This window comes from Oncorhynchus gorbuscha, linkage group LG12 (assembly GCF_021184085.1).
Source record: "Oncorhynchus gorbuscha isolate QuinsamMale2020 ecotype Even-year linkage group LG12, OgorEven_v1.0, whole genome shotgun sequence".
NCBI classification, from domain to species: domain Eukaryota; kingdom Metazoa; phylum Chordata; class Actinopteri; order Salmoniformes; family Salmonidae; genus Oncorhynchus; species Oncorhynchus gorbuscha.
In genome coordinates this window covers 47704357-47715464 of record NC_060184.1, presented here as the reverse complement: position 1 = coordinate 47715464, position 11108 = coordinate 47704357, and the positions used below count along the sequence as shown (strand labels likewise).

Below are 11108 nucleotides of genomic sequence, written 5' to 3'. Positions count from 1 at the left end.
CTGTGCAGCTGAAGGATAGATTGGGATTGGGGTCATCTAATTGTATGCACTGCGATACCTAGCCCTGAATGTGTGCTGAATGAATCAACATCATGCAATGAATCAGGGCTAGACAAGAAAGAAAGAAACAATAAAATGCAATGTCAAAAATCACTGGACTCTTATTGTTTGTCCAGTCACAAATGTACGTTTGAAGAGACAGTATCATGGATCCGAGGATGGAATCAACTTCCTGGCACCATAAAGGCAAATGAGGCCTCTGGTAAGAGCTCCAGTGAAACAGACGTGCTGCGTTCCAGGCCGACTGCATTGCACTGCCAGAACTCACAACACCTGGATAGGTGTTCAGCAGCCACATCATAACCACATCATGTGATATAGCAATCGGATGCCTGACTGCTCAGTCGATGATGTGGCATTGGTTGATGTAAACGCAGAGCCTGCAATGTAGTCATCCTGGAACACGACCATAGGGTCATGGATGTTTGGATGCTGTAATGGCCAGCCAAATGACCACGGTCTCCGTTATAACCATTAGAATAGTGACAACATTTGTATTACATTGTTTTAGACCCACATTTTCTCCTCTCCTTCGTTACTCCTGATAACATGTGCTGCCATATAAATAGAATGACTAGAACGGGTGTCCTAAATCAAGTCAATGATGGCATAACGGGTGGACTGGCGGCCATTGTGAGTGTGCAAAGCAGGAAGTAGAAGCAGGATGTGCTCTGATTTGTTGATTCAAACTCAACTGACGTTACAAAAAAGACATTCCATTGCATGAGCCACATCAGTTAACATCATTTGAATGAACATTATAAATTACCATGACAATTATTGCATCACAATACCAGGCAGCCATTGCGCGTTTACCCGTGAGTTCATCAGTCAAATTGCCAGGGTTAAAGGTTCCAAGCCCATTCTATTCTTCCTATTTCTACGTGTGCTGCTGCTGCATTTTTTTTGGGGGGGGGGGGGGGGTCACTCGCAACCATTGGTTGATGTAATGCAACGTTTGCAATGTAGTCAGCCTGGAACGTGACCACAGACTATTGCTACTTTGTGGAAAGTTCACACTCATACAACAATACAGGCACCATAAGCCAAAGTACAGTACCGTCAAGAAACACTAACATGTACACTTGTGCAATCTTGACTTACAACCAAGCAGACCTTCTGACTGTTGTGTGTAAATACATCATTTATTCAAATGCATGTGTATAATAACATAGTTTTATATATATATAGCTAGACAGTTCTTGAGGTTTGAGAAAGGACGGGTGTTCCTCAAGGATAGCATATCAGCGACATTTCTTAGCTTCTTTTTTTTGCGCATCATTTTGCACCTTACATCATTGTGGAACTAGACTTTAAACCGTGAAAAGGGCACTGTGGTGATTCCCATTGGCACTGCTGAAATAATGATCTACATTGAGAAGAACTGCAATATGAAAATATACATTCAGATAATCGGATATAAATGGACTAAAGTCGTACAAAAAAACAGCATTAAAAACAATGAGACCAATCTATGAGTCAATTACTTGGGTCATTATTTTAAAAAACAATATGGATCCTCTCAACTCTTGATTGTCATGTTGTTGGAATGCAAATGCTGGAAGTAATGGTCTGGAATCACTTTGGAGGATAGCTGAATCTGGCCACTAGAGGGGGAAAGCTCAGTGAATGCAGCCTTAGTCCCGATTCAGGCAGTTTGTCCCTCGTCTCTCTCCATACAGCATATCCATGCAAAAGTGTGTCAGAGGGCTAGTTACACTTGTGGGTGGAACATAATGCTGCTCACCACACCGCCTCTGACTCAACTGTGCTTCTTTTTCTTCTTCCCCAGAGGGTGCTATAACCCTGGAGTTTTTGCTGTAGAAAATGATATTACTGATAGATTATACACATATTGTTTAATGCAAACAATATAACTATGACTTAGACAGAAGAATCCGATGCGGATAGAAAACTTCGGAGACAGACAAACAGACACACAAAGAGACAGACAGACGGATACTCACAGCTCTCAATGGCTTTCTCACAGATGTAGCTGATGAGATCTTCACAGAAGAAATCATTCCACAGTCCCTCGTGGATGAGGCCTGCGCAGTCCTCTCCTCTCTCATGCCCGTGGCTCCAGTTGTCTGGCTGGCCCGGCTTCCACTTCCTACAATCACACAACAGAGGGCACTCACACACTGAATTCCTTCCAACTATAGAAACGAATTCAGTGAGGACTGAAACCTAACTTCAGACACCTTCCCTTCAGTCACACATTGATGTCAATGTGAGGTCTCACAAGGGATCAGCCTTGTCACTGAAGTACTATACTCACGTGAAGGCAGGTTCGGTTCCATCCAGCCAGTGCCAAACATTCTCCTTCTCCCTATCTGTCAGACCCATCCAGAAGTAGCCCTTTCCAGAGGTCTGCTTCTGCAGCCATTTCTGTGGGGGGGGGGGGAGAAAACATGATGTCAGTAATGTCACTCATTTTATGGCTATTCAAACAGATGTGCATTGTATTACAAAAGGCTTATAAGGACTGTCACCTGTTCAGCGATATCATTAATGATCACCATTGACGCAGTCTGGGCATCACAGCTTTTCTTTGCATCGTCAAAGTTGTGCAGCTCCCTGGAGAAGTGGTAGCATTTGTCTCTGAAGCCAACCCACTCATGAGGACAACCTGAAGTTAATTTGGTTATATTGTCAAACTCTCACCAATTAACTCATGTCCTGTCAACTCATAGATGGTGTTGACAGAGTGATACAGAGATATTAATGGTGTATAAAGAGTATTATGAGTGAGTCTTACCTGGGGCCAACACTGTAGGGGCGGGGGAGTCACTCTTCAGAGAGACAGAGGCCAAAGGCACTGCTGCTACTGCTGCAGGTCGGGCAGGATGTCCTGGTAGTCCAGGTGGCCCTGGGGCCCCCACAGGCCCCATCACTCCCCTGGGTCCCTGTACCCCAGCCGGCCCCACCTGTCCTAGGTCTCCCGGCGGGCCCTGAGGCCCCTGAGGACCGGGCTGTCCATCTCTCCCAAGGAGCCCAGCCGTTCCTGGCTCACCCTTCGCACCCGGAGGTCCTGCCCTGCCGCCTGACCCTCGGGAGCCCTTTGAACCTGGGTTGCCCCGTGAGCCTTGTTGACCTCTGGAACCTGTTAGTCCCAGTGGTCCTGGAGATCCCTTCTCTCCACGGAGCCCCTGCACCCCAGGCCCACCTTTATCCCCTTTTTCCCCCTTCTGACCGGCCTGACCTGCCACTCCCTGGGGTCCTTTGTCTCCCCGCGGGCCTCTGGGACCAGGTGGACCTGAAACAAGAAACATTATGTTTTCTTTTGAAACGTGTCTGTTCAACTGTTTACAACACACTTCTACATGAACAAAATAAAGAGCTACTATTTAGTGTGTGCCCTCACCCTGGAGAATGGTGAAGTTGGTGATTATCTGTGAGTGCTTGCTGTCCACCAGTTTCATCTCCTCCATGACTATGGAGAGGCTGGTGACCTCTTTGTCGAGGCGGGCCGCCAGGTCGTCCTGCTGCAACCTTAATGTGGTGGTGTCCGACCTCACGTCCAAAACCGTGGAGTTCAGGTCAGCCAGGTAGTCGGAGTGGCGTCCTACCGTTTCAGCGCAGGTGCGCAGCTCGTTGAGGTTGAGATTGATGGCGCCCAGGAGTTGGGTTGTAAAGCTGATGTTGCCCGTGACACGGTCGATGCTCCCCTCCGACTCGTCCAGGCGTATCTCCAGCTGGTCGAACTTGGAGGAGGTGAGGTTGTCATGGTCCCTCTGCTGGTCCATGATCTCCCTGAGGGTCTGGTCGTGGTTCTCCGCCAGGCTGGAGGTGTTCTGCAGCTGTCCGGACAGCGAGGCCAGCTGAGAACCCACGTCCTCCAGAATGTCGTTGTTGGCCTTGGCCAGGACAGAGGCGTTGGAGGCCAGCACCTGGAGGTTCTGCACCTTCTCCCGTAGCCAATCAGCGTCCGACTTAGTCTGCCTGGCCGTCTGCTCTATGCTCTGGAAGTCATTGCGGATCTTCTGGATTGCCTGGCTGGTGTCGTCCACTGACCTCTGCAAAGCCAAGATCAGGCCCCTTTGTTGGGCCTGGGTGAGGTTGAGATTCCCGATGCTGAACAGGGCCTGGCCCTGCTGCCGAACCTGCTCCTGGAGCTCCGTCTGCAGCCGAGCCGTGTCGTCCTGAAGACCCTCCATGGTGCCGCCATAGGCCCGCAAGGTGCCGTTGACGGACCTCAGCATGGCTGTGTTGGCATCCAGCAGACCCTGGATGGAGCCCTGGCTGCCTTGCATGTCCTGGCCAGCATCCTGCAGACGACCCAGGGCTGCCCGGTTACTACTGCTCCTTTCAGCCACCTCGGACAGCTGCCTCTGCAGAGCCCAGATGTTGTTCTTAAAGGCCTGGATTTCTGTGGTGGTGTTCTCAGACTTCTCGCCAGTCTGGTCATCTGGGAACATGGGATCAAATTGACTTGGACTTTATAACTGAGAGTTGGATGAAGTTACACTTCTCTCAATGATGAATGTTTCTCAAAAACAGCTATTCTGATTAATTTGATATATTCAAGATAATGCATAGACCCATAGTACAAGGGATACTGTATGGTCAACTGGCTAGCGTATATGCTCCATAATGCTGTGACCATGTGGTAGGTAGGGGTGAAACTCACCTAGCTTTTTCAAGTCTGTTTCCACAGCAATGATCTTCCCCCCATAGCTCTCGATACCTTCGGACACATTGTCAACCTTTTGCACCACTGCAAAACAAACAAAACAACACAGCACAACACAGAAACGATCAGGGTTAGGTCTTCAGCACAGTGGTTGGCTCCAAACAATATTGACAGTCTGAGAAGGATGGGCAGAATAGCCTGAAACTATACAAAAGGGATCAGACAGGATACTTATGAAAGCTCACTCAGACACAATATAAAAGATTTCATATAAAATGTATATTTATCTGGTGGGTATGTAATAATGGTTGCCTCAGCAATCACAAGCTCTAAGATTAGGAAATGGTCATGTAATACACAATAATGTCTCAATGACTTGGTGCGTCCATGAAGACTGAGCATGAGACACTGCAGACACTGGAAGATGAGTGCAGAGGGGGTGGGTGGTCAGAGGGAGTAGGATCTGGAGATGATCAAAGTGGGACAGAGACAGGGGGACCCTGGGGGACAGGAAGCAACCCAAGTGGGGGTCCTCACTAAACAGGGGGTTCAAAGTGTACCCTAAGGAAACAGACGCTGTGTCAGGCAGGGTCTTTACGCCCCCACAGGCGACAGGACCCTTCATTTCCTATGGAATGTGTCTGGGAATCATCCCACCACCACCACCACCACCACCACCACAGGCTATGGAGGCATCTCTAACCATCTAATTGGAGACCACAGGGGTTCAAACCAGTGGTGAAAACTGCACACCATGCTATTTCTGTCATTTCTATCCTCCACAGGTAAAGACCAACCAAACCATCAAGCTCAAAGACCCCGCCAAGCTCAACCTTTAAATGGGTATAATCATCTATTTTATTCTAGGGCCAAATCATCGTAAAGACACAGGATGAGAAGATTTAGCATCACCTCATTCCCTCCCTCTGACTGAGAGCACGGTAGGACATGGATAGATAGACCCCACTGTTATGACTGGGTGTATCTCCCTGGTCATGCTGTATGTGCTTATGATCTTCGTAGCTTTCAATGTGTAAGGTGTAGTTGCAGAGTACTTTACATCTACCGTATACCAGTCTCAGACAGTGAGGGGTGAGGAAGCTTTCCAGCAGAGTCCCGGCTGTTTTTCATGTTATTTTGGCGTTAATACGTATCGCATATCAGTTTGCAAACAATGTAAAAAATATATATTATAATAATCTTTGAGTTAATAAAGCCGCAAACAAACACGATCTCTTTTTTTGCTTTCTTGAGTAGAGCATCTCCAAATGGAGACGTTTCAGCCTAGCTCAGTGCATTCTGTGGTGGTGGGGCAGCCAGAGGAAAAAACGGAGCTTCGGGGATGGTAATGTTCTTTAGTTGTGCTGTAATTGGCTCAGTGTTCTGTCACTCATGGGGACTGCAAAATGTATGGGTAGAGCTCGAACATTCAAGCCCCCTGGGTGCTGCCATAGACTTACATTAGAAGTGCCCATCCATGAAGGCTCAAGGCCATTGGCCACAGATAAAATTACATCAAATCACGTTATATCTACCGTAGCTTTGATTAGACTGATCATGTCAACATCATACTTTCAAAATCTTAGCTAGCAAGCTAGACAAGCAGTCGTCTTCATGCATGAAGTCAACCATCTACTGGCAAATCCTTTTCAATCATTGTCATATGAAGAGAAATGATAGATAAAACGTATCGGTGCTCATCGGCCATTGGACATGAACATCACACAACAAGTTGGAAATCGCTAATTCAAAAATGAGTGCTAATGCGCCACTGCAGCCACGGGTTCGATCCCAGGCCATGTTACAGCCGGCTGTGACCGGGAGACCCACGAGGCAACGCACATTTGGCCCAGCGTCATCTGGGTTAGGGAAGGGTTTGGCCGGCCGAGATGTCCTTGCCTCATCGTTCTCTAGCGACTCCTTTTGGAGGGCCGGGTGCGTGTTTCCTCTGACACATTGGTGCGGCTTGCTTCCGGGTTAAGCAAGAACTAGTGAGGCTCTCGACCTTCTCCAAGTCCGTAGGAGAGTTGCAACGACAAAAGAAGATTGTACCTACCAATTGGATATTACGAGAAGAAAAAGGGTAACGCCATGGGCCAGAAAAGTTTGAATACATTGGCCATGCTCGGAACTGGGAAATCTCAGTTCCGACATTTCAAGTAGTGATTTCGGTTCTCTTTCTAGAGCCCAAAAGAAGGACCGTCGTGCCACCTTCCAGTTTAAGTGAGCACAGCACAACAAGGTGAGTCCAAAAATATCTTGTATGCTGCTGCATAAATGATGTAATATGCCAGGGTGATACTGCATGTATACTTGTAGCCAAGAAAGTAATACTAAGTGTATGTTGTGTAGTAAGCTGTTAGTAGACCATGTGCCTCACCCTAATAATTTGGTAGAAACCACATTGGTTTCAGCTAGTCAGCCATATAAGATATGTTTTTTTTAAAGGCAGTAAATGAGGCTGAATGAACTGTTTCGTTGAACTGCTAAACCTGATAACCAGGTTTAGCAGTGGTAAGATGTTAGGACTGTTGTTGGGACTCTGCTGTTGGGACAGCTTTATGTAGGCCCTAACTGTTTGTGGGCGCCGTTTGTCACTGTTATAGTCCAATTCATTTATTGTTTGGTGTTGTGTTGTGTAGTGGCTTTGCTGGCATGCATCTAAAAAAAGTTTGCCCCAAAAAGATTTACATGCTAAAATAACCACTGAATCTTACATGTTTCTACGGCACAGTTGTAATAAAGGAAAAAATAAATATGCTTCAACATTGCAAGTTAAACGTTGTGATAGCCACAACGACATAGAAGAGGGCCCCGTAATTAAGGAAGACTAGTGATGATAGAACGTCTAACTGACAATGAAAGGCAACTTTGACTGGAAATGAGAGACGAGAGACAGAGAAACATTCTTCAAACCGCCGAGGATGAGTGTACTTTTCTCATTGTCAACAAACAATAGAAAAAAATGCCTTCTGAAAATAGAAACCCAGAAGTTTCATGCAAGCTTTTAATGACTTGCATGTGTTCCATCTGTAATTATGGCAAACAAAAATGTGTGCCATATTCGCTTGCATGCACAGCAGGGAATTCATCTCAACAGTACAGTCTGTACATTTAGATGGAATATGTTTCAGGTGAGTGTCCTGTGTTAGAATCACTCCTACTGTAGCTGATAGCGTTGACCTGGGTCCATATTCACAAAGCGGCTGAGAGTAGCAGTGCTGATCTTGTTCATAATGATTTAAGGCAAATCGGATCCTAGATCAGCATTCCTACTCTGAGACGCTTTCTGAATATGGGCCTGGTAGCCTCATAGACGTGTGTAGTAGTGTGTGTGGAACGCCGGAGTAAGTGCTTCCACATGTTTGAGAAACCGTTTACTACATACACTCACTGAACGTCTAATTCTCCCACCATCCCTCTCTTTCCAGTACAGGAAACAAGGAATCAAAACAACACTCCCTACCATTCAAAGAGATGTATCCAGACTTGAAACAGAGAGAATATAATTCTGATGGAAAATGTTTTTGTACAGTCGATGTCCTAATGTTTTGGGAAACTCAAGTTGCCTGTATACGGAAAACAAATGCCACTACGGATGGACAGTAGCCTTTTCATGGTGGAAATATGTTTCAAATGTTTACCCTCATAGATGACTATCCGCCCCCCAAATACTCTCTCTCAAAAAAAATAAAACATATGAACTAGACAAATGCCCTCTCGATTGAAAGAGTAGTATTAACTCAGAGTGAAGAGGCATGGCCAGTCTGAAATGAAACGTTCCACTGCAAACTAAACGAGACACATTTCCAGACACCACAAACTACTGTACCACACAGAGCACAAAAGACACATTCAGCTCAGGTCTGCAGAGCAAACCGTACACCTACTGCACATTGTAATTGTTATAGAGAGAAAGACACACACACACACACACACTTTATCTGTTGTTTGTTTTGACTTCTTTCTATGTCTGGGGGACATAGGGACATGTTTTTAATTGCACTCATCCTCTCTGTTAAACTTTAATCACTTCGGTGTGATGCTCTCTGTACTAATGTATTACTTCCTCTCTGTCTAGATGTTGGATTCAAATAGACGTTAATGCAGAACACTGTGGATTAAAAACACAACTTTGGGAAACTCTCTTCCAAGTTATGAAACAATTAGCATCCTAAATAGTCTGGAACGACAGTCATGCTTTACATGGTTTAGCTGAACGCTGGAGAATCACAGGGAGAGTGCACACACACATGGCTGCTCTTCGTGGTTGGAATCCATTTTATCATAAATATATATTTAAATATCTTTAATACTGTGTTGATAGACGCATACGCATGCACATACACACATGCACTCACACACACACGATCACACACACTCGCACGCACACCCACACACTATATAATATCTGGTCCCCAGAGCTATGCCCTAGGCCAGCTGTGCTGCAGCTGTGGTTTCTGGGTGTCATCCCTTCCTCACAATACACACAACACACGCAAGCACACGACAAACTCACACACGCACACACACACCCTGACACCTCTGCTTATTTTTGCTAAAGCTCAATATTATAGCCCAGAATGTAGTGACAGATTCCATGTACACAGCTGGAGCAGAGGGAGAGAGAGGGAGAACGCAGCATGAGTGCTGAGTGAGGCCAAAGAGAGGGCGAGACTAACCCTACACCCTCTTATTCTCTTCTCTGATTCCTCTCCCTCCTCATATTCACCTGTGTCTAATCCCTCCCTCATATAGCCTGGGTCGTGTCTCAAATGACACCCTATTCCCTATTCAGTGAGCTACTTTTGTCCAGGGCCCCCATAGGGGACGCAACCCTAGTATTTCCTGCCAGGACAATGTCTGAGAGCTGGAGAAGAGGTTTTCACAGCCTACCATGGAGGTTCTATACTGTAGCTCAGTGGAGATCACATACGCACCATAAAGAGATCAGGTGATGAAGCAAGGACATTGCTATGGGTGAGAGTAGAGAGCGTAGGGTCAGCTCGATGTTAAGATATCTTGCCACACAGCATCCTACAGTACATAATACATATGTGAAGTGAATAGTACACTGGGGTCTCACTTACGGCTGTTGCGGTGACTGTATTACCGCCACAAGGGCAGTCCTGAGTCATTAAGGCGGTCAAATTCCACGTGACTGTTTAGTCACTGTTATTAGGCTTCTCCAAGCTCTGATGCTGCTGATGGTCATTAGTAGCCTAACAAACTTGTTAACTGCCTGGTACTCAGCACTTTATTGTCCCTCTAATCACTCTGACATCAATGCAAATGTAATCAAAAATCTAATCAGACACTTCATGAGAGCCCATGAGCTCATGTTGCGCAACCTTTATATAGGCTATGCAATTTAGCGAGAAAACAGAGTGATGGCCTATATTTAAAAAAGGAGGATCGCATCAGCTTTCTATAGGTTAGGCCTACTATATTTATTTCTCAACTTTCCTAATAATCAGCACACCTGGCTGGCCTGAAAATGAACCACAGGAAAAGCGTCCTCCATTCTCTATTTAAGTGCATAGATGACATGTATTTTTTCCCGCTGCCCCGGTTTTGAGACAGGTGCATGATACTGGTCGATTCTAAATCAAAACAAATTTCACACATATATTATTTGGTATACAGTTGAAGTCGGAAGTTTACATACACCGTAGCCAAATACATTTAAACTCCGTTTTTCACAATTCCTGACATTTAATTATAGTAAAAAATCCCTTTCTTAGGTCAGTTAGGATCACCACTTTATTTTAAGAATGTGAATGTCAGAATAATAGTAGAGAGAATGATTTATTTCAGCTTTATTTCTTTCATGACATTCCCAGTGGGTCAGAAGTTTACATACACTCAATTAGTATTTGGTAGCATTGCTTTTAAATTGTTGAACTTGGGTCAAATGTTTCAGGTAACCTACCACAAGCTTCCCACAATAAATTGGGTGAATTTTGGCCCATTCCTCCAGACAGAGCTGGTGTAGTCAGGTTTGTAGGCCTCCTTGTTCACACAAGCCTTTTCAGTTCTGCCCACACATTTTCTATAGCATTGAGGTCAGGGCTTTGTGATGGCCACTCCAATACCTTGACTTTCTTGTCTTTACGACATTTTTCCACAACTTTGGAAGTATGCTTGTGGTCATTGTCCATTTGGAAGACCCATTTGCGACCAAGATTTAACTTCCTGACTGATGTCTTGAGATGTTGCTTCAAAATATCCACATACTTTTCCTGCCTCATGATGCTATCTATTTTGTGTAGTGCACCAGTCCCTCCTGCAGTAAAGCACCCCCACAACAAGATGCTGCCCCCCCCTTGCTTCACGGTTGGGATGGTGTTCTTCGGCTTGCAAGCCTCCCCTTTTTCCTCCAAACATAACAGTGGTCATTATGGCCAAACAG

The 11108-nt window shown here is 45.6% G+C and overlaps 1 protein-coding gene across 1 annotated transcript in view; it reads right to left on the bottom strand.

The window, feature by feature from the left end:
* Positions 1-1180: 1180 nt before the first annotated feature.
* The window catches only part of LOC123991084 (collectin-12-like), a 48668-nt gene continuing 38740 nt past the window's right edge, over positions 1181-11108 (bottom strand). Inside the window, exons 4-10 of the mRNA XM_046292273.1 lie at positions 4694-4780; positions 3428-4471; positions 2822-3319; positions 2556-2692; positions 2342-2451; positions 2028-2173; positions 1181-1878 (exon numbers count right to left, since the gene is read on the bottom strand). Of these exons, the coding sequence (XP_046148229.1) occupies positions 1859-1878; positions 2028-2173; positions 2342-2451; positions 2556-2692; positions 2822-3319; positions 3428-4471; positions 4694-4780 (2042 nt within the window). The 3' untranslated portion in view covers positions 1181-1858. The remainder of the gene's footprint in view (positions 1879-2027; positions 2174-2341; positions 2452-2555; positions 2693-2821; positions 3320-3427; positions 4472-4693; positions 4781-11108) is intronic.